Here is a 25,408-nt window from a genome sequence, read left to right on the forward strand (position 1 = left end):
CACACCCTTGTTGGGCTTGATCTGAAATTTTGCTAACCAATGCAAAGAGATTCACAAACGAATAAAATAACTTAAACATCACTTTTAAACAACCGCAATTACCGCTAATAACGAATACGTCAGTTAGTATCTAGGTGGTTCCATGGATGTTGATATCTTATATTATATATATATATATATATATTTTTAATATTAGAATTTAGTAAGCATTCTCTTTTTTCAACCCAGCACTTGAAAAATAAATTAAAAGAATTTCACAAATCAAATGATGTTTACATTTTAACAGTTACATTTATTTTAATTAATATAATTTTATTAGTTGGATTAATAAAAAGAGTGGTGGGAGAGGGAATTTGTAGAGTTAACCATTTTTAATAGTCATCGATTTTTTTTCCTTTCCAATGAAGTACTTATTAAGTGGTGACATGTACATGCCCTCAGCCACTTAGATATATAATATATTCCAACACTCTTAATTTGCAAACTCTAATTTAATTTGATATAACGTTATTTTGCTGACATACTCTAAAAACTTATGTATGTTATATTCTCTTTTCTGCTTTTTCTCTTCTTTTGTTCTCATGTACTTAAACAGAAACTAGAATCCCGTTGGCTAAAATAAAACACAATTGACAATAGTAATATAATTAGTGAAAATTTGAGGGGAAACTTTAATTCATCCTATGTATTTTTAAAAAAAACATACAAATTTAAATTTATTTGTTTTGAATACTACAATTTAAAATTTGAATTATGTTCACAAAATATCAACACTATACAATGTTTTTTTGTTGTATTGAGATCATATACTTGAAACGAATCTCTTTAATCTCAAAGAATTTATTACACTTTTCGAAGGTAGGCCTATTTCGGTTGAACTAGAAATACTATTGAGAATGCAATGCTTTTCTTTTTTTTACCTAGATACTTCACAAGTACATTTTTTTATACAACAAGTTTTTGGTTTCTCAGATATATAGTTTTAATGTTTTCTCAAAATTATATATATATTTTTTCATTCGGCTCTCTTTGTTTTTGAAATCGATTGTTCACAAGAGTTATCTTAGTGATTCTCTTATGTAAATCTTTTGTATGGAATATAAAAGTTGTAAGGTGAATCTAAAATTTTTTTTGGGAGAAAATTCTTGAATTAAGGTGGTATAAAAACTCAAATCGTAGGTTCTTGAGTTCAGTCTGTATAAAATCTCTTGTTGAATGTTATTAAGATAAGTTTGTATAAAAGCACTGAATGTAGGTTCTTAAGCTAATCTTATATAAAAAATCTATTTGTTGGTTTCTGATATAATCTTGTGTAAAAATTCCATTTGTTGTTAGTGGTTGTTTTGACTCATCTTCTAAAAATTCAAATCTCATTTTAGTGAAATTGTCAAGATTTTTTTTAGGGATAAGAGTAGGTCAAGTGATTAGGTCAAACTTGCACAAATCTATGATAAAATCTCTATCAAATTTTTCTTTATTTTCCATTATTTATTATATTTCTGTTGCATATCTCTCTTTATATCCATCTTCTATCTATCTTTTCGCTACCGTATTTGTATATGTTTATCAAATTTAATATAATCATTTTAAAGATCAAAGTTTTCAAATTAATATCCAATTTTAAATAACACAATTCATTCATCTATTGTGTTCGAATTCACTTGATCAACAAAAAATTATGAATTAAATATGTGTCATCTCCTGCCAATGTAGTGAGTTTTGATTTTATCCCTATAAGATTTTTTTTATGTGATTCTCCCCTTAAGAAAACCAGATTCCCTCAATAAAGATTTTGGGGTCACATTTTCGCTAAGAATATGAAAATATGTCCTACGTGGCATTGGGAAATTTGCTGACTGTGTAAATTTTCACATCTTATATCAGTTTTTGATTTACCCCCGTGAAATCTAGGATTCACAAATTCAATTCACGTTTTTATTATCTTCTTCTTCCATTCGCATATGCGTTCTTCTTCTTCTCCTGAATACAAATTTGCTTAGAAGATAACATGGTTGTAAGGAACATATTTGGAAGCAACAACACACCTGCAAAGAAGATGTCGGTTACCAACACTGTTCAAAATCATAATAGGAAGTTATGGAGATATCGTAACACAGGGCTAAGAAAGTTAATAATGTTGCACATCATAAAATTCAGTCTGTGATATTTGTGTGTAAATATTGTTTGTGTTTGTAGAATGGTGATAGTCGTGACCTGTTTGTGTGGGATGATGAAGTTAGACACTATATGTATGAGAATACAAAAGTTGCAAAAATTGTGAGATGGAAAAATGTGAAGTTAGAAATTACAACAAAGAAGTTAGAAAAGGCAAAGGTGAAGATTGGTGTTCAGAAGAAGAAATATTTCAATTTGAAGATGACACTTGTGATCTTGTGGTTTATGTTTGAAATGTTGTACAAGTTTATGTAATTTTCATCTTGTTGTAATTTGTTGTAGCTTGATGTATTTTGAAGCTTATGTAGAAAATGCATTATTGTATTTTAAAGATTATGCAGACAGTGTAAATCGCCTTTGTATTAGTGAAATGTTTCATTTTGTCATCATTCAATAATTGTGGTAAAAAATAATGAGATTAATAGTTCTTAAGATTATTATAAAATGACATAAAAAGTGTGCATTAGTCATTATAAATGGCACACTTTAATTTCTTATTTGGAGATTTCTTTGTCATCTTCTTTGTATTTTGAGATCCATTGACTTCTTGTGTCAGAATACCTCCTTCATCTTTTGTCAAACACATTGGTTGGTTAGGGTATGAACCAGGCCCTATGATTGGTTTTTGAAACCATTTCAGCTTAATTCTCTCACCTGACCTCTTTCTCATTGTTTTGCCTTCTTGTTTAACTTTAGCTTTTCCTTTCTTTTTGGCACTGGTTGTGTTGATGTCAGTTTTTGTTTGCATAGTTGGGTTTGTTGTATTGATGTCAGTTTCAGTTTTTGTTCCTGCTTTGCTGCCACTTTGGTTTACATTACCTGCATCATCCTTGACCTTTTTCTACAACAATTCAAATAACAGACAATATCAGATTCAACTTTTGACAGAGAAACCAAACAACATGACTGAACAAACAAACAACATACCTTTCTTCTCAAGGCATTTAGATCTTGTTTTTTGCTCTTGCATGACTGAACATTGTATCTAAATTTATCACATTTTGTACACCTATAAGATACACCAAGCAATCTTCTTCTAGCACCATCCTCACCATACTCCCTAATTCTTAGTTTTCTTGGTCTGCCAATACCTTTTTTGTACAAAGGAGGTGGAAACTCTTCACTTTAAACTTCATGCCACATTTCCTGTCCATTTATAGGACTCACAGAAAAACCATAACAAATGGCATATTTTTCCCTAGAATAACATTCACCAACAAACATTTCTGAATTTTGTTGTCTATAACATAAAGCTGTAACAACATACCTACAAGGAATGCCAACCAAATCCTAGAAATTACATGTACAAGACCTTTGGCAATGACAACTATGAATTCCTATGTGTTATAAGAATGAGTAACCTGGAATTTTTCATCCATAGCCCAAGTTGGCATCCAATGACCACTAATAGCCACCTCATCATCTAATCTCTTCCTAAGAATTGGCATAACCTTGTGTGGCCACTTATCAAGTTTAATAGCAGAGGTAGAGCACCTATTCATTAAGTATTTTCTAATCCACTCACACATGGTTGATATAGGTTTATCCCTAGCTACTAAAATTGCCGCATTAAAAGACTCAGCAATATTGTTCATCATTACATCACATTTAGGATAAAAATTAAATGCATGCTTACACAAACATTTTGGAGGTACTCCCATTAGCCATGTCTAAGCCTTTAGATCTACTTGCTTCAGTTCATTCATTTTTTTGCATCCATTCTTGATAGTAAGTTGCCTTGTCAACTCCTATCATGAGATCTCTTATTAATGATCCACCTCCAAACTTTTTCTTGAGATTTGCATACAAGTGTCTTAGAAACAACCTATGCTATATTCTTTCAAAAATTTCTTCAAATGCTGCTATGAAACCCTGTAACAAATATGAAAATCACACACCTTTAAATACAACTAACAATAGATAATTTAAAAACATAATGAGAAGTATGAAAACCACACACCTTTTGTTGATCTGAAATAAAGACATATATATTATCTTGTTCAACATCTTCTATTAACAACTGTAGAAACCACCTTCAGCTGCCTTTTGTTTCAGTTTCCACAACACCAAAGGCCAATGTGAAGTATTGGTCATTGGGGTCCCTACCTACAACAATTAAAAGTTGACCACCGTATTTTGTCTTCAAATGGCATCCATCAACCCCAACAAATGGTCAGCATCCATTTATGAATCCTTTTTTACAACCATCAAAACAAAAGTAAAAAGATCCAAATCTTGGTTGAGTTAATGGGTTTGGTCTATCAACGTTGATCTTTATAGTATTCCCAACATTTATCCTTTACAACTCAACAACATATCTCCATAATTCGCATATTGCTTGTCTGCATCTCCTTCAATCATCTTCTTTGCTATCAGCTTTGCCTTCCTGCCCCAGCCACAATAATTCCCACAGAGTAATTTTGTCTCATGTCTTGAATAATATCACAAATCCTAACTGTCTTAGATGTTTGCATTTTCTTCACAACTGCCTTGTCCATCCACCTTGAGTTTGCAGATCTATCATCCAAAACTCTAGTACATGTGTGGTTGTCTATTATTGTCTTTATATCATAACTGTGCTTATGGCCCACTTTAGAGTATAACATTAGAAAACCACATTTAGCCCTGCATTCTACCCTTACCCTGTAACTCTCATACAAAAGTAATTTCCCTACCATTTAATACTGACCACTCACGAATTTCCTCTCTAAAGTCATACAGAGAATCGAATTGCATACCCCACTTAAACTTCAAATTATTATTTAGTTGGTCTATCCTAAACTTATCAAACTCAGGCCCATTATCATCATCAGAAACATCTGGATCAGAGTTGTCTAGCTCATCACCAACATATTTATCATCTTCCCATTTCTTCTTTTTGGAACTAGTTAACAATCCAACAACTATGGTACCCTCATTAACGGGTAGAGAAACATCAATTCCATCAAATCCATCTGCAATAATAGTGGTTCTTTCATCCTCACTATCATTAAATCCTTAAACTCCCTCATCATCACATCCATCTAACTTTACCATCTCATACACACACCTAGGACTTTTTACTGTGACTTCTATACTAGTGACATCATGCTCAACAAACATTTCCCCATCTACTTAGGTCACACAAGTGTATGCACCGAAATTGTAAGCATCATCATTATTCATAATCTGGAAAACGTTTTCATCTATGTCAAGAATTTTGGTCCACATTCTATATGTCTTTTCTATGTAACCCCACCCATTCACCAACTTATGAATGGTAACCATTGACCACTTATCAATGAGTTGCCCATACACTATGGTCGAAACACCATCCTTGTATATCGTATCACCATCATTAAACCTTACAAATTCCCCTCCACGGTGAAATACAACATTAAACACCTGCATGTTCTAAAATTATAGATGGCAAAAACTTTAAACCAAAGTACAATGCAGAAATAGTTAAGCCAACGTTTAAACGAAACTTCCAAACAAACCTGTGACATTTGCGATTCGTCTACGTCTTCTTCAGGATGGAGATCGTCCTCCGCTTCGCTCCATTGTGACTGCACCGTAACTTCGTCTTTTCCGATTTCTTCGTCTTCTCCGATTTCTATTTTGGGTGAAATGAACAATTGTGAGCCCTAGGTTTTCATGGGGGGTAAATAAGAAACTGATTAAATTATAAGTTCTTTTTTCTTTTAAATAAAATATTAAATACACAGTCAGTAAGTTGTTCAATGCCACGCAAGACATATTTTCAGATTCTGAGTGAAAATATGATGAATCACATTGAACTCCATCGTGATGAAAATGGTGCCATTAACAATCTATGAAGTTATATCTCACAAATGATCCAATCACGTGCTTATGCGTTATCGTCTCATTTGAGAGATAACTGAAATAATAGACGCGAAAATATGTATACTACTAACACTTAGCAATGTTTCTGATTTATTCATTAAGCCTCTTATTGAATAAAATCATGATGGTCATATTAGATATATGAGTATTAGGTACATTTCTAATTGAATATGTTACTAGTGGGAGATTTTTTTTGGTGCAAACTCTACAAGCCAATGATTAAAATTAAAATTTGTATCATAGTTATTACTTATAATAAAAGGTTTTATTATTACGTTTGTTTTCAAAGTAATAAAGTTCCTTGAATAATTAACCCGTTTAATAGAACATCATATGTTACATAAATGTGAGACATATTATATATAATAATTTCATTGTAAAAATATCTATAATCAAGGTTTTTTGTAAAACGGGAACATTAACGCATAAAGATTAATGTGTAACTAGAGTGATGATCATGTCTTATATATAATGAATATGAGATATAAAAGCTTCACATAAATATAAATGTTATGAGTAAAATTTATAATGGATTGATCAATCATGAGAATATTAAATAGTATATTATGCAACTGTTATGAGTTAATCTCAAAGTGATAACAATGTATGACACTCTTTGATCAGAAACCACTATAACCCCTACTTGAGGAGTTCATCACTTTCGTACAAATATTGTTTGTAACAAGACAACTATAAAGTAAATTAACTGGGTATTGAATGCATCATTTAGAAGGACATAAGTAATCTAGATAAAATCTCCCCCTTCTACATATGCATGTGTAATATCTACAAGCCCATTGATTGAGTATAACTGTAAAATGCATGGTCATGTTGAAATAAGTCAATGTGGGATATTGATTTTCTTTACTATTATTAAGTATACTCGAGTATCAAAGAGTATAATATTGGACTATACAACCATGACACAATATAAGCCCCGTGTTATAAGTAGATAAAAAAGGGTAATTATACACATGATCATTATCACAAAAAAGGTTATTTGAGATCACATGACATTTTTCGTCACATGGGTAACAATGATGTATTGTTAGACATCACTCTGTTTTTATACTATTAAATTAATGATTTAATATTATTAACAATGTTACGATAACCTAAAATGTCACACACAAAGGACATGTAAAAGAGAGATTAAACACTTATATGTTACTAGCATATATTGGTATATTTGTGGAATTCCAAATAAGGGAAGCTCTAACATTCCTGTTTAAGGGTGATGTCGTATGGGAGGCATCCTCATAGAATATGAGGCTCACCATTGAGACCGAGGACATGTATAATATCGTTGTATCGCGTTAGTTAGAAGAGAAGGAGTACACCATGATTCCATGGAGAATAGGTGGTCAAAAATCTCCCATAGTCATGAGAGAGCAGTTGTCGCCCCTACCGGTTTCTCAAATCCAAGTCCCCAAAAGCCTCTATAAATAATATTCCCCCAGGGGGAGAAAGAATGGTCCTATCTCATACACTTATACCTAAGTGCTCAATAGATACATAAAGCCTCTCATCTCACATGAGCAGGTCCTCCAAACCACCATAAACACCACTGTACAAAGCTTCTCGCTACGGTGGGTAAGCTATAACCGCCACTATTTGTTATACACCTACTAAGGAATCTAAGTGCTCATGCCCTTGTAGAGGTAACATGCATACATGTACTTCTTGATCAGTATAATGGAACCTCAATAAAGCTAACCTGGGCCACACCTTCTTCATCACCATCACCGTACTCACTGCTACCCCCCACTTATACACCTAGCCACTTTGGGCCATGCTTAATAGGAAATCTCCATCCCTACTTTAGGAGGTATCAGCGGTAGTGATGATACCAACGCCTTGGCGAAAATACGTTCTATCATGGATGAATTAAGCCGCATAATAAAACAATGGAGGATAATTTCCATAATATTAGACAACGCCAACAAGAGTCCAATTCACCGAAAGAGATAGAGGTGTTAGATTCCCAGCCACTATCTGACGAGATATGGGGAGGGTATGTCCCTGAGGGATTCAAACCTCCATATTTGGATAAGATTGATGGGCGCATCAACCCCTATGAACAAGTCGCCTCCATTAACACAAAAATGGCCATCATAAGAGCACCTGACTCCCTCAAGTGCAAATTTCTGTCTGGAATTTTCAAGGGTGCCGCCATGCGATGGTATATGGGTCTTCCCCGTGCCTCCATTACTAGCTATCAAGAGATAACTTTTACCAAGTTCATCACTAGCCGTCACGTGAAACTTGTTGCTGAAGGACAACCTCACCTGATTTAACGAAGCCACCATAAAAAACGTCCCACCAAACCAAGAAATCTTTGTGGGGGCATTCCAAAATGGACTTAAAGAGGGACACCTGAATGAGTTTCTCTCCTAGAAGCATGCACTTTCAGTTTTAGAAGTGGTCACTAAAGCAAAATGTTATATAAAGGGCGAGGAAAACAACACCATAAAGAAGGCGTATGATGTCAAAAAGCATGTTCCCATACAATACAAGATTATATTCAAGAGAGTAGGCAAGACGATGAAGAACTTCACACGCCTGAGCAGCCTCTGTGAATAGATCAAGAGACATAAAACTCAAGATTCTTACCAAACTGAACGAGGAAAATGGTGCAAGTTCCATAGAGTCAAGATACACCAAACTGAAGATTGTTACCAACTCAAGAAAGAAATCGAGAGACTAATCCAAGAGGGACACCTCAAGAAATATGTAAAGGGATATTTGCCCATGAGTTAGATAAGTCAAACTCGTGAGGGAGAGATGATGTGGAAAGCCTCAGACTCAATAAAGAAAAAGACGCATCCTACGTCGGGTGCAGTAAAGTTGCGTGCCACATGCTCAACACCATAACAAGAGGATTTTCTGGGGGCGGGGAGACTAGCTCCATTTGTAGAAGGTACACTCAACAAATCCTGAATATAGAAGACCTCCCTAATGTTGAAGGTGAAGGAAAGGCTCAAGCGCCAAAAACCACAATCGCCTTCTCTACAAAAGATGCAACTAGAATCCACCCTCACAATGATGACCCCATTGTCATTACCGTCAGATGCGACAAATGGAATATCAAAAATGTCCCCGTAGACCAAGGAAGTTCTACGAATATTCGGTACTAGGAGGCATTTGAAAGACTTCGCCTCAACCTTGAGGAATTAAAACCCTCCAAAGGTTCACTGGTTAGATTCTCTAGGGAGTAGGTACAAGTAAAAGGATACATCACACTGAAGACAATTTTGGAGAGCAGGACCAAACCAAATAAATAAAAGTCAAATATTTGGTTATTGATGCCATCTTTTCTTACAACATGATTATAAGGCGACCAACTTTTAACCAACTGGGCGTCGCCTTGTCCACTTTGTATTTATGCATGAAGCACCTGCTCTCTGATGGACGAGTTGGAGGTATTCAAGGAGATTAGAAGATGACAAAAAAAGTTAAGTGGAGAGCCTCAAACTGAAAAGGGTTTGTACCTTAGGCATAAAGGCTAAATAAGCGAGCTCAGGAATAAAGCCTCCAGGAGGAACCTACAAAGGAGACGAGGCTCCCCTCCAAATATTAAAGAGATTGAAGATTAAAGGCCGAGAAAGAAGGCCCTATGGAGTCACATGCATTGCTGCCATCGATTTGTTTTTCTTTACCATTGTTTAACTATTTTGCTATTGATTTTTATAGGAAAGTATTACATCTCTGCCGATTGTAAGAACAAGTTATCTCGTGGGATGCACTCTTTCCCCTCAGCATTTTCATAGGGTGAAGGTTTTAACGATGAACCTCATTTTATTATCTTAGAAAATTTGTGTTTCCTATTCCTTTCTTTGCAGGAAACCTGAAAGCTTGAGAGAAGATTTCCCTATGAGGCGATTACGATGTTGGATCCCTGAGTTAAATCCTTATTGCTCATAGAGGCAACCATAATGCTGGATATATATAAGTGGGATCCTTGCCTCCCACAGAGGTAATCAAAATATTGGATCCCTAATTGGGATCCTTGCCTCCCATAAAGGCGATCAAAATGATGAATCCCTAAGTAGGATCCTTACCGTTCATAGAGGCGATCAAAATGCTAGATTTATAAGTGAGATTCTTGTCGCCCATAGAGCCGATCAAAATGTTGGATCCTTAAGTATGGCCCCTTCCACGTATATAGAAAACAAAAATGCTGGATCCCTAAGTGGGATCCTTATCGCCCATATAGCCAATCATAATTCTAGATGCTTAAGTGAGATCTTTGCCGCCCATAGAGATGATCAAAACGAAGGATCTCTAAGTGGGATCCTTGCCGCCTATATATACGAACCAAATGATGGATCCTTAAATGGGATCCTTAGTTCCCATGTAGGCGATCAAATTAAGTGGGATCCTTGCCTCCCATAGAGCCGATCAAGATGTTGGATATCTAAGTGGGATCATTTCCACCTGTTGAGGAAATCAAAATGCATGTTCCTTAAATTGGATCATTTCCACCTCCTGGAATGAATACATCATTAGGTACCTTTTGTAGTTCTTAAAAGAAGTCAAATTATTGTAGAGGGAATGATGATAGTAGACACCCTCAGCCAAGGGCTAAAGGATTAATCGTACAAAAATAATATGACAGAAAATAACAATAAAGGCAATTAACATAAAAATCTCCCCCAAGGGACGCCACTATTCTTATAATTACCAAAAGTCCCATAAGAGGCAAATAAATACAACAAAAAAGTCACTAGGGGCTAGGAAACAATTGAACCATCAATTCCCCTCCCGATTCATCTCATTCCCGACAACATCCTCTGGCTAAAGGACTCCCGACTCACCGCCTTCCGTCGCCCCACTTATATTATAAGAGTCTTTGATGGGAGCATGACTTTTAGGATCTAGAGAGGCCATCACCTCCTTATCCACCAGCTGGCCACTACAGATGGATTTGAGGAAGTCTATTTGAATCTGAACCAGACCGGGGTAGAGGAAGGAACCATGTTTTTTGGAACGATAAAAGTAGACACCACCTCTTCGGTAAGTTCTGACACCCCCTTCTCCAACTCCTTTTGGAAAAGGAGGGCGATGTCTAAAGATTTTTGCAAGGATTCCTTCTCAGTAGAGATAGTTTAGCCTTGACCTTCACATCTTCCATCTTTCCCTCCCACTTCTCTTTGTCTTCATGGAGGGCCTTCAACAACCTCTGACTCTCATTATAGGCGTCCATATGCTCCTGGAGCTTTGCCTTCAACTCTTTCTCAACCTTATCCTGCCTCTCCTGGTCGAGTTCCTGCAACGTGAGCGCCCTCATCAGAAAGTTATCTTTTATGCTTAGAATAACAGAGGTTGATTTAGAGTGAAAAACCTAGTCCTCAACATGAAATTCCTTGGAGAAAGGAAATGGGGAGCTCTTGAATCAAAGTGTGTCAAATTCGACATCGCTTCATAAAGTAGTAGAAGATTGGTGAGCCTCGCCTGTGGAAGACGCCAAAGTGTTTGCCTTCCCAAAATTAGGCGAGACGATGTAAGCAGCAGGAGAAAACCCCCCATCTAGCATTTTAGATTTCACATTGGGCGAGTTGAGAGCCGAGTACTCAACCTACCTTTTTCTCACCTTGGTGGTGTAACCCTATGGGTAACTTTGAGGGCTGTTGGTGTTGGAACGAACAACATGGATCTTTTCCCACATATGCCTATTATTTTTAACAAAAAACCTCACCATTTGATATACAAAACAATGCGCAAACACGAATCCTGTCTAAAAATACCTACAAAGGAAAATAAAATATAACTTACCTAAATAAGCGACGAGGTGTTTTCCTCCGTCCAACCAATGTTTAACCACTTCACAAAAGTCCATAACCTCGAAATTCCGTAGAAGGTGAACAATCCTCTCTTATTAGAGGGTAAGGACAATTATATCCTCTAAAAAGATCATTCATCCACGATAGGGGAAATAAGGGGGTGCCATCAACCCCTAACACCCAAGAATACCCATATACCATTTGTCGTGATTGGAGTGAGGCACAAAAAGGGACTTACCAACCCAAGAATACCCATATACCATTTGTCGGTCTGGTGGTGTAAAAAGAGAAAAGGACTCCCACATTTGAAGTAACGTCTAGGTCCTCACAGACCATCTTGAAGGCTCTTATATATCCACAACTGTTATGGAACAATTGGGATGAAGTGACATTGAGGACCCTCAAAACCTCCATGGAAACATGGGGGAGGTGGAAAATAAACATTGCACATTTGATAAAATATAAGTAGAAGTAAAAGTATGTAGAATCAGGTTCAGAGGAGACAAATGCAGTTTCCCTCTCGGAGGACGAACAAGTCTCCTGAACAACCCGATCTTCATCTTCTGAAGGGAAATCCTCCATTCCTGATCAGAAATGGAGGATTTGTTCATCAGAATCATAATACGGTCCAATTTCGAATGTCTCTTCATAAACCCGACTCACTATAAAAAACGAGAGAAAGGGAAATTCATACCTGAAAGAAGGTTGTGAATGAGGGACCGAGAAAGATTAGGAGTTGAGCATTTTATATGAGATTGCATAAATAGGGAGAAAAATAGAGAAAATAAGATGGAAAAATAAATATTTTATAGGGGAGTTGGAATCAAAAGGTACCCTTTAGACTCCCCACCATGATTTTGAAAAACTCAACACGTTTCTGACACGTGCCACTAGCACTTAATATCTCAAAAAACAGGTCATTGTTGCTTACATTAATTGGAAATAAACATTACCATCTTAATGATTGATTGACATTCCTAACTGACATTTTTATCTATAGATATGGACACATGTAAAACCAAACGTGGCCTCCTTAACACTAAGTGACTAGCTCGACCACCACCTCCATGCTCTCACCTATTATGAGATGAGGCATCATCAATTACTATTTGTGATCATATACATTATTATTTTATTTTAATGGGGGTAGATAGGGTTTTCCAACAACTACAAAATAAGGCTCAATATGAGCCCCACTAATCTAATCATAATCCTAAAACACCTAGAAATCTGATCATAAGACATTGTTGACAGAATCACCATCACCATATATACACAAGTATAGCCTTATTCATAACACGCTTCTAAAAAAGTCCACCCCTCTAATTTAAGAAATAAAATGACAATATCCCCTCTTTCACCTTTGGATTTATAATATTTGCATCACGCTGGCTTGAATTTTTTGAACATCAAGAGATTCAACCTTTTGGAGATTTTCAATTTTTCTTTCATTGCCATTAAAATGGCTTCTATATTTGCAACCAAGTACAAATATGCACGTGAAGGAACTTACCCAACCACAAAGTCGTATTCTTTAGAAAGAGCGTCACGAACCACCATAACATGTTCTTGATCATCAATTAAGATCAAGCTGCACCTAAGGTCTCCATAATTCTTTGACATGCTCGAAGATAATCACTAATTTTACCCATTTTTCTTATGTTGTGCAATCTATTTTTCAATTGAGTAATTATTCCAAATTAGACATGCATGTTCACATTTCACCATTATTATGTAGTAAGATGGCAACATCAATGTAATGAGCTATCTAAGAACAAGTTATCATATTGTTCCCAAGTATCAAATTCACCACCATTTGTTTTGCCTTATTTTTCACTATTAGTGAAAAATTATCTAGGTTTCCTACCTTGTTTTTCTCTCAATATATTTATAAAATGTCCAACTTAATTCTTATAGATTAAAATTGAAATCTAAATTATTATTTTTTACATTAAAATATAAATTGTCGACCAACAAGACTATGATATCATTACTTAAGGAATGCTATTTACACTCTTAGGGGATGCGCCCACACTTCTAGAAACTAAAAATGACCCTTCATGCATTCAGAGATGCATCTCTAGACACACTCAAAAGTACAACAATCATCGCCTTTCTGAGATACTCCCCATTTTGAAAAAAATATGGTCCGAAGATATATCTCCGTAAATTATTTGGGTGTATCCAAATATACATCTCCGAATTATCTCATGTACTCATTTATGGTGTTTTTATTCACTGGGCTGGTTTATTTAATAACTCAGTGATGATTCCGGAGATGCATCTCTGGAAATGGCAAACTAGAATTTGGATAAAACACCAGATCTTCTTCCTTATGCTCAAACATACTTCATTTTCAAAATCCTTAAAAAAGTTTCTTTCATTCTCAATCAACTCTTTAAAACCAAAACATCATTCTTGTATTTCATCATATTAAAGAGAACAAAAGAAGTTGAAATTGCAAGTAAAGTTCATTCATTTCATCATTCATTCCTTCCATCAATGGGTTATTTGAGCTGAAAAAATGAACGTTGAATTTGAATATGCATCCCCGGACAAAGTTTGACGCGTTCCAGATATGCATCTCCGAATTGTCATGATAGTTTGAGTTTTAAACATTTTCTTCTATTATTTGTGGTATTAGATATAGTGCAACCATATATGTTTCTCAAATCTATTGTGAGTGTGGATGTTAAACCGGTCGAAGTGAAGTAGGATGTTAAACCGAATGAAGTGAATGAAGATGTTAAACTGGATGCTTGACCGATTGTTGTCGAGGTAGATATTCATGCACAATTTACAAATAAATAAGAGTTTATTGTTCGTGAACATATGCTACAATGGATCCATATGAAGGCCGAGAGATTGGGGTTTGGCGTTGTAATTGGAAGGTCTGACAATGATTCAAATAGAAAATAAGCATTTGTAACAATGAAATGCGAAATAAGTGACACGTACCAACCACAAATTATGAAGTTAAAATGAGATGACATTGTATGGAGAAAATGTCAGTGTCAGTTTAAATTACACGAAAACCGTATGACGGATGACACATGGAAATTTAATGTGATTTCCGGTATACATAATTATGCCTTGACTAACAAGCTAGCCAATCATCCCATTTTATATCACCTTATTCCAAAGAAGAGGGAACTTATTTTGGACATGACAATAAGGATGATGGTGTCGAGAATCATACTTGCATATTTGGAACAAAAAAGATCTCTAAGTATTTAAAATATCAAGCAAATACACAACACGCGTGTTCAAAACAACAAGGCGGTAAGAGGACCAAAATCCGATATGAAATAATTGTTGAAACTTTTGGAAGACGACCACTATGTTTCTAGGTACAAAATTTGTGAGGATAAAGTCATTGTTCGAGATATTTTTTGGACTCATCCCAATTTCAAGTTATTCAACATATTTTCCTCTGTGCTCATAATTGATTCAACATACAAAGCAAACAAGTATAAACTTCCACTCTTAGAAATTGTTGGTGTTACTTCTACAAAGATGACTTTTTGAGTCGGTTTTGCTTTTTTGGAATCCCAAAAAGAAGACAATGTTATATGGGCTTTATAAATGTGCAAAACTATGTTGAAGGACCAACAAAACATGCCGCACGCAATAGTCACTGATCACGACACCATACTGATGAATTTAATTTCAACGGTGTTTCCTACATCGTATGCATTATTTTGTAAGTATCACATCACCAAAAATGTGAGAAGTTGACTAAAACCTCCGGTTGACACCAAACAAATCAAAGGCGAAGACGAAAAAATGGTCAAACCTGGTGTCGTGGTGGAAAAGATAATTGGATGCATGAAATGATATAATAAATTCTTTTCGTCGATTTGAAATCCAAATTAAATGCTCTTTTGCGATATCTAGAAAATCGGAGAGTTGTCAAACTAGAGTACTGTTCACCCTCGATTGACAACGAATGGAAGATACAATTCATCATGCTTGAACTAAAGAGAATGATGGTTTAAAGGTGATGTGGAGTACCTTTTACCATTACAAAATAAATGATCTGATTGAAGTGGATGCGACGATTGCAAAATCAGACAAATATATTATAAGGATGTTGTAACGTCTTGAACCACCCATTTGTAATGACATGTAATGTTAAATTTATGATAACACTAACAATTAACAATTATCTATATAATATTTATTTTGATTTAATTTATGTTGTTTTTCCATTTTGCCATTGTTCTAATTGTTTTTCGTTTGAACTAACAAAATATATTTCAGATATGCATCTCCGAAACACTCATTGAATATTAAATTAATGGGAGTTACGAGGATACTCTTTTATGCATACGAAGATACATCTCGAGACTAAATTTTAACAGAATAAGAGTTTCTTAACAATTTCATCTGAAATGTATGGAAAAAATGCATCTTGAGATACATCTCCAAACGTTATGAACGGTTGTAACTTTTCACAAAAGTGAGAGAGCAACCATATATTGGTGGAAACAACACCCCTTCTTATTTTTACCTCATGAGATTTGTCAAAATTGAAATACAGTCTAAAAATATTTCAACCATTAAATAAAAGAAAAATCAAATAATAATAAAGGAGAGGCCATAGTTAAGTTAGCTCCACATGCTAATAAACTTTTTTTTTATTTGTTCTCTTTTTTATCAATGGCTACAATTTCTCACTACAACCTTCGTCCTCTATCTTCTTCTTCTTCTTCAACCTTGATTCATCTTTCACCATGTTTTTCTACATCTTCTCTAACTCTTCCCCAACCTTCATCTTCATCCAAATTCTTCTTCCCATCTTCCAAATGCAGACGGAAACCAACCAAACTCAAACACTTCATGATCATTGACCCAATTTTGCTCTTTAATGGCTTCGGCAGCGCTTTGTATTTCGATACTCAAACACTTCTTGCTACTGTTAGTGTTCTGGCTGCCATTGCTCTTTCTCTCTTTCTTGGCCTCAAGGTAGCACATTTTACATTTCTTCTATTATAGGTTTCTTTTTTTTAGTTTTCATAAAAATGTCTTTTTTTTTGTGTTAATTCCTCTTTGTTAAATGAGAATTATGCAATAGAAAACAGCAACAATTGTAATATACTTAGAGAGTTTCTTGAATTTTCTCTTTGTTAAATGATATTTTTTCATTATCTTATAGCATTTTTTGAGGGGTACTTTTAGTGGTTGAGCTTATAGCATATCATTTTTATCCTAATTATTATCATCTTAGTTAAAATTTTATAAATATTAATTTAAAATTATTTTATGTCATTTTCACATTTTGTATTTATCAAATCATTAATTAATGATGTTACTTTGGGTTTTCAGATTGCAGTTTGTGCTGATTGAGTTCTGGATTTCTGTTGGTTTTGATAAAAAAAACATTTTCGGGGTTGTGGGCGTGGTTTGAATGAAACTAATAGAATTCATATGCATTGCATATATAATTGCATCCAGTTTTGCTTCCAGAAGTGTATTTTCCTTTGTAACAATAAGATTGTGGATCAAGCTTGATGCTTTGTTTTGGACTTTTAGTAACGAGTGATGCGGTTTTGCAGGGTGATCCGGTGTCCTGTGAGCGATGTGGTGGAAACGGTAATTATCTTTCTGCTTTTGGACTTCAAGATTGATGAGCATTTTTGTTGTTTCTCTTATGCAAGTTATTATTGCTTTATGCTTGGGTAGTGTGAGGAGCATTTTAAAATGTTAGCAGTGAGGACATAACATGTTACTTGTTTAGAAAGATGATTGAGTAAGCATAGTGGGGTGAAAGACTTGTCGATTATTGCCTTATTTGTAAGCTGTTTTAGAGAGTTTATCGAAATAAGTTGAAAACTTGTCGTTATGTCGCAAGTCATTTTTCTAAGTGTGATTAAACACTAGTACAAGTGTTTATCTCATGAAGTTAGCTCTTCTAAATGCCCTACTAAGAGAGTGCTGTGCTTCCTAGTATTCCACTAGTTACCATGTTTTTTTTTATATTCCTTACCCTTCTATATCCCTACCCTGTAAATGGAGATATATTGTATGAAAATGTGTCGTTGGCTATGAAATACTGACACAAACACATACGCCAAACGTTACACTGACACTAACATGGAGAAACCGGTAATAATTTGAAAAAATATAAACGACTGAATGGAACTACACGTGTTAGTTTCGTACTAGTTGCAACACGCATCAGACACTCCCTCACGTCTTAAATCTGAAGTGTCTGTGCTAGATAGGTCATTGAAATGGGGAAAGAAGGTGAGATACATGGTATAGTGATAGTTATGATTTACAATTGTATTTTCTATTGCCATTGCACTCAAAGTTTTTATTGTTCAAGTGAACCTGTTAAAGAGGAAACTTGTATTAGTATTGTTGAGTGTTCACAAAAGTTACGATTTTAAACACCATTATTGATAAGCAGGTGGAACAAAATGTGTTTTTTGCAATGATGGCAAGATGAAGCAAGAGATGGGGTTGGTTGATTGCAAAGTATGCAAGGGTTCAGGTAGTAACATACAAAATATTGTTATGGTTGCTTTAGATTTCTAACAAAGTTGCATTTATATTGCATTCTTTATTTATCTGGATTGACAACACTAGAGAAAAACCAACAAGATATTTCACAGTATTTTCTGCTAATACCTGTGCTAATTCACATTTTGTAGGATTGATACTCTGCAAGAAATGTGCAGGTTCTGGCTATTCCAGAAGGTTATGAGCTTTGAATTTCGCTAAATATCTTAAACCTTCTTGTTCTGAAATCTGTAAGATATTGTAACTATCTTATTGTTCATAGTTTATATTTTTTTTTTTGTATGAATCTTTTTAATCATATAACTATGCTTCCCTTTGACATGTAACATATATTTTGTATGTTTAAAGTTCACAAATATTTATATATGATTATTTGTCATGTTTCACAAATGAGACGTCATTAAAAAAAGATACATCATCAATTTTCAGTATAAAAATGTGAGGGACCTAAATTGTTTGATTTTATAATAAGAGGACTAAATTTGTGAATCACCTAAAATAAGGGAACAAAACTTTATATAATGACATGTCTAAGAAAAAAACATCCTGATAATAATTAAAGCTTTCCATAAAAAAAACTAATCTACCCGCACATTATCGTGTCTTAATCTAGTTTCATTCGATGCAATAAGTTGTTGGTGTGTGGACATGTTTCCGTGTTAGCGGTGTTGGGAAATCAAATAATCCGAATATTTTGTCACATTTATTGATGATTATAGTCGTTTTGTTTGGATATATTTCCTTCGGTCTAAATCTGAAGTGTTTTCTATGTTTAAGAAATTTTTGACATATGTTGAAACTCAATTTCAAGCAAGTGTTAAAATTTTTCGCTCTGACTCTGGTGGTGAGTACATGTCTCATAAGTTTCAGGAATACCTTCAACAAAAAGGCATCTTGTCGCAACGATCTTGTCCCAATACCCCTCAACAAAATGGTATGGCAGAACGTAAGAATCGTCATTTGCTTGATGTAACACGCACATTGCTTCTCCAAGCTTCTGTACCATCCCGATTTTGGGTAGAGGCTCTTTCCACAGCTGTCTTCTTGATCAATCGTCTTCCTTCTACTGTTATTGAACTTGATTCTCCTTTCTTTCGTCTTTTTAAAATTCATCCTGATTATAGTGCTTTACATACTTTTGGGTGTGTGTGTTTTGTTCACTTACCTCCTTTTGAAAGGCATAAGCTTGGAGCACAATCTGTTCAATGTGCATTTATGCGATATAGTCACTCTCATAAGGGATTTGTGTGTTATGATGTCACTAACCATCGTTTTCGCATTTCTAGAAATGTGACATTTTTTGATAATCAGTTTATGTTTCCCTGTGTTTCTCCTGCCATTAATGATATTGTTACTCTTACTAAGTTTTCTATTATGCCTCAATCTATCGAACATTATAAAACAGGTCATGTATATGTTAGACAACACAGGCAGCAGGTTCCCACACCCCTTCCCGATGCTGAACCGCCACCTGATCCTGTACTGGTTGAACCACGGCGTTCTGGTCGAATATCTCACGCACCAGATAGATATTCACCAGACATGTATGATTCCTCACATACTTCTCTGACTGCCACACTCTCTAGCATATCTATTCCTACTTGTTACTCACAGGCTGTTAAGGATGTGCGATGGATAAAAGCAATGAATGAAGAGCTTCAAGCTCTTCAAGAGAACTTCACATGGGATATTGTCTCTTGCCCTCCTGATGTAAAACCTATAGGTTACAAATGGGTGTATTCTGTGAAATTGAATTCTGATGGGTCCCTCAATTGTTACGAGGCTCGTTTGGTTGCGTCAGGAAACAAGCAGGAATATGGAATTGATTATGATGAGACATTTGCACCGGTTGCCAAAATGGCAATTGTCCGCACGATCATCTCTATAGCTGCTTCTAATGGGTGGACTCTTCATCAAATGGATGTGAAGAATGCTTTTCTTCATGGTGACCTGACAAAAGATATTTATATGACTCCACCTCAAGGCTTATTCTCTTCGTCTAAAGGCATGTGTAAGCTCAAACGCTCCTTATATGGTTTGAAACAGGCACCTAGAGCGTGGTACGAGAAATTCCGCTCCACTCTACTTGGGCTCTCCTTTACTCAGAGTCAGTGTGATTCATCTTTATTTATTCATAGCACATCTGCGGGTATTGCTCTGCTTCTTTTGTATGTTGATGATATGGTTATTACTGGTTCGGATCATGCTTCCATTCAGCAACTTAAGCAACAGTTACAAGCATCATTTCACATGAAAGATCTGGGTAATCTACATTATATTCTTGGTCTTGAGGTTCATTCTACATCCAAGGGCATCTTTCTCCATTAACACAAGTATGCTAAAGATTTGATTTCTATGGCCGGTCTCGAATCGGCTAATCCGGTAGATACTCCTCTTGAGATTAATGTTAAATATCATCATGATGATGGTGATCTTTTGCATGATCCCTTATTGTATCGGCAACTTATGGGTAGCCTCAACTACTTGACTATTACTCGCCCTGACATATCTTTTGCTGTTCAACAAGTAAGTCAATTCATGCATTCTCCTCGCCATCTTCATTTGGCTGCGGTTCGTCGTATAATTCGCTACTTAAAGGGAACCTCTCACCGGGGATTATTCTTTTCTGTTGGAATTTCTCTTCAGTTGAGTGCTTATAGTGATGCTGATTGGGCAGGGTGTCCTGATACTCGTCGATCTGTTACTGGTTGGTGCATGTTTCTTGGTTTTCCATTGATTGCTTGGAAAAATAAGAAGCAAGCAAGAGTTTCTAAATCTTCTACCGAATCAGAGTATCGTGCCATGTCTGCTGTTTGTTCAGAAATACTTTGGCTTCGTGGTCTTTTGGCTGAACTTGGATTTTCCTAAACAGAGCCAACTTCACTTTATGCTGACAATACAAGTGTCATTCAAATTGTTGCAAATCTTGTTTTTCATAAACGCACCAAACATATCGAAGTTGATTGTCATTCAATACGTGACGCCTACGATGATCGAATAATATCACTTCCTCACGTCAGTACTCAGTTGCAGGTTGCAGGTATTCTTACCAAGGCTGTTCCACGCCCACGACATCAGTTTCTTGTTAGCAAATTGATGCTCCTTGACCAGCCGCATCAATTTGAGGGGGAATGTTAATCAGGAAATAATCAAACACATTTATTGTAAATAATTTACATTCATAGAATAGAAAATTAGTCATTATGAGTTGTAATTAGTCATTATGAGTTGTAATTACCGACACTATTATATATAGTATAAAATGCAATGAGAAAGACATCAAGCCAGAATTTCTAACAACCATGTCTAAGAAAAAAACATCCTGATAATAATTAAAGCTTTCCATAAAAAAAACTAATCTACCCGCACATTATGTGTCTTAAACTAGTTTCTTTCGATGCAATAAGTTGTTGGTGTGTGGACATGTTTTCGTGTTAGCGGTGTTGGAAAATCAAATAATCCGAATGTTTTTCAAGCGGAACACTTTTCTCAAATCGGTGTAATTTAAATGACAACCAACAAAACCAACTCCAAAGTATAATAATAATAACAGAAAAATAAAATAGCAAAAACACCAAATTTTTAAATAAATGGTGGACCCACTTTAAGAGTGGACCCATCCTACATCGGTCGGGTTCATTTGGTACTCTTAAAGATCTAGATTTGATACTCAGTATACAAGCTGTTTTTTATTTTGTAATGTGTAAATGGTATCTATCTTTGATTTATAGTGGAGTGGATAATGTTACAATATTCCTAGTGCTCTTTTAATATATTAATCATTGAATTAGGTGACATGCTTTCTTTGACTGTATCTAAAGATTGTATGAATGCATCCACTGTCACTCATATTCTCCTTTTTTCCACTTTGGTGACCAGAATTATTTGTCACCATATATTCCAAATGAGCAGCAATCAATTACTCATAATCAACTCTTCCACTAACTATAGATGATGCTGAACACTAGTGTTGTATGTATTCTCAAATTAGTTGCATTAACCATTCTTGTGTTGCACTTGATTCTGAATGGAGCTTTTGGTTGCTTAGAGAATGAGAAACATGCTCTCCTTCAGTTAAAGGCAAGCCTTGTCGGAAACTATGAGAAACATGACCCCAATTTTGTCCCTAAGATCCCTCATGGCATCATATCATATCATCACATTGCCTCAAGGATCATTGTGCACCTTTGCTTCCCTCCTAGTGGGTGGGTTATCTTGTGAGTGTGATTCTTGATCACCAAGCATGTATTGCATTTGTATATCATTGCTTTTCATTTGTTTATTAACCAAAAGTACAAAAATATGTCATCTAACCATGTTACTTGCAGATGAAGCAAACTAGGTCAAGACAATCAAAGCCAGCCATTGAGCAATGGATGGTGGCCATTCTTGAAGAATTTGGGCACCATGATTATCCATCAAGAGTTCATATGAGTTGTGATATCATTTGGAATCAAGATCTCAAGTGGTAGAGGTTTGAAATTCATCAGAACATGGCTCAGTCAACCAAAACCCTAGCAAAGTCAACTGTGGTCAACTGTGCATTTGATCAGGGATTTGATGGTGGGAGATGGTTGGAAAGGTCTCATTCATGTCCATACAAGTCTCATTTGACATTTCAAAGATCAATATTGAAGGATTTGAGGTCAGATGAAAAGTTTCCAAAAATAGTAAGTGACCTGTAATTTCAAACTGCCAAAAATGGAAAGGTCTTCTCCTCAAATTTACATCATCAAGGAAGCTTCAAATGAAATTTTGTCCAACATGAAAGTTGAAGATCTTGCTCTCACATTTCCAAAAAGTCCAAGAACATCCATTTCTCATGTGTGGTTGGCAAGTTATGATCAAATCATTTTCAAGAAAAGTTGAACTTCAAGGAGGCATAACTCTTGAACCAAAAGGCCAATTCATGTGATTCTTTTTTGAGCAAACTCCATTTGACATGCTTTATCATTATCATTCATTACATTTCATCAAAAATCATCACATAAAAAGTCCATTTTTCAAGTGAACCAATTTGAATTTTGGTGGGAAAAAAAGTCATTTTGAAAAGTACACATGATTTTCACTCCAAACCAATTGCAATGGCCTTGAAACAGAAATTTGGACTTGCTGCAAGAAGAATTACACTGTTCCATTGGTTACATTTGAAAAAGGGCATTTTTGCCAAATTGCATAACATGATCAATTCACTAATCCCTTGCATTTTTGCTAATCATGTTTAACAAGTGGATTAACAGGTGGGATAAAGCACTAATTGTAACAGAATTCTGCATCAACAATTCACAATCTCAGATCCAAACTCAAAATCTCTCAAATTCTCTCAAATTTGCTCAAACTTTTTTTCAACTTTTTCCATCGAAATTCTTGATTCTTTTTGCTTGCTCCTTGTTCTAATCATCATTTGCAGGCATGATGAAGATCTGTTGAAGCAAGGTTGTGCATAATTCAAGCTAGATCGCAGCTGTTGAACTTGGAGCACTCACATGGCAGTTGAGATTTCAAGAAGAATTGAGCATTGCTGAGCTATTTTCTTGCTTTCATTCATCAACATAAGCACCATAGAAGTTCTGTTTCACCATTACAAGGCCAAGGAACCACGATTTCAAATCTGCACTTCAAACAAGGTTGGAATTCGACACTCTTAATTGTTGAAATTAGGTTAGGCATTTGATAGATCTTCTGTTGCTGAGCATGTTGAACTTTGAATCGTGCATTTTCATTAGATATTAAGGAAGTTAGCTTGATTTAAAGTTTGGTTGTTAGAACTTCTTTTGATCGATCCTTTTGATAGGAGTACATTTAGATGAAATCAATGCCATATTAGTGTTGTACATGATGAGAGGATTCGATCCATATAAGTTTCATTGATTTCTGTGATGAAAAGTTCTTGAGCATGATGAACAGCATGAAGATGATGATGAATGTTTGAGTTTCATTTCCAGATGCGCATTCGATCCATGTTCCCGTGTTTTTGCATGTAATTTCTGTTTATGGGCCATATAGCCATTCACACGCTGCCATGTGTATTAGTGAAACGGCGCGTTTCACTTGAAACGCGCCAGATTCAAAAGCGAACACAGCTCGATTCCGCTTGAGTGCATTTTCCTTTTGGCTTGGCATTATTTTTCTTCATTAAGCTTCCATGTGCATATCACTTGTTTCACCTTTTTTTTTTCATGCCATTAGAAAAATCATAACTCTCTCAATATAAATCCAAATCACATGCAATTTTTTATGCCATGATCCTTATAATGTCCTTTATTTTTTGATGATTTTTAATAAATTTGTGCACGTGTAGAAAAAGTAATTTCCTAGGGTTTATTCTTGCTTATGCATTCATGTACCTAGCTTGCCATTTCATTTGTGAAATCATGATGCTTAATTGGAAATTCTTGAAAGTTTACATGCATAATCTAGACTCATTCCTGGTCATTTTGGTATATAGTTTGCTATTTTTGCATTTCTGGATTGTGAGATATGATGTGATCTTTGGAGGTGTGACAATGTGTGTCATACCATTTCTTGTTCATCTTCTTGAATTTCTTTACCATGCTTATACTATTCCAATTGTTCTGGATTTTTGCATGATGATACTTATGAATGTTAAGCTTGCTCATGAATTTTTGTAGATTTTTTGAGTGCATTTTCTATTTGTTTGAGAATTTTCCCTCTGTTTGATCAATTGTGGACCTTTTGTGAGTCATGATCTTATATGATTTGTGAAATTCTTGATATGTATTGGATGGACTTGAAAGTTGGCATGTGTATTATAGACATCTTGAAGTTTTCCATGGCTTTAGTTGCATTCATTTATCATGTTTGGTTTCTGTTTTATGATTGCTTGAAGTTGATGCATCATTTGTGGCCTTATATGAGCTTGTTTTTGCATACCATGACTTCATGATTTTCATTGACTTGCTTCCCCTTATCCAATTGCAATGAATTTTGGTATGTTGCTCATTCAATGTGTTCTGTTTAAGCATGATTTTTCTTGAAATTTATTGAGCCATTTTGGTATTGATATGCTTGTGTTCATTCTGTTTGCTCCAATGTGATTCCAACTTGCATAGTTT

At 35.2% G+C, this 25,408-nt stretch overlaps 2 protein-coding genes across 2 annotated transcripts; both read left to right on the plus strand.

Moving 5' to 3' along the window:
- Positions 1–16,410: 16,410 nt before the first annotated feature.
- On the plus strand, positions 16,411–18,698 carry LOC127117971 (uncharacterized). The gene is made up of 4 exons (XM_051048102.1): positions 16,411–16,772; positions 17,363–17,399; positions 18,220–18,303; positions 18,464–18,698. The coding sequence occupies exons 1-4, from the start codon at positions 16,467–16,469 to the stop codon at positions 18,514–18,516; spliced, it is 480 nt and encodes a 159-aa protein (XP_050904059.1). The 5' UTR covers positions 16,411–16,466; the 3' UTR covers positions 18,517–18,698.
- A 1,989-nt stretch (positions 18,699–20,687) lies between these two features.
- LOC127121827 (uncharacterized mitochondrial protein AtMg00810-like) lies at positions 20,688–21,200 on the plus strand. The gene has a single exon (XM_051052264.1). The coding sequence runs from the start codon at positions 20,688–20,690 to the stop codon at positions 21,198–21,200; it is 513 nt and encodes a 170-aa protein (XP_050908221.1).
- Positions 21,201–25,408: the final 4,208 nt, after the last annotated feature.

This window comes from Lathyrus oleraceus, chromosome 2 (genome assembly GCF_024323335.1).
Source record: "Lathyrus oleraceus cultivar Zhongwan6 chromosome 2, CAAS_Psat_ZW6_1.0, whole genome shotgun sequence".
Classification (NCBI taxonomy): domain Eukaryota; kingdom Viridiplantae; phylum Streptophyta; class Magnoliopsida; order Fabales; family Fabaceae; genus Lathyrus; species Lathyrus oleraceus.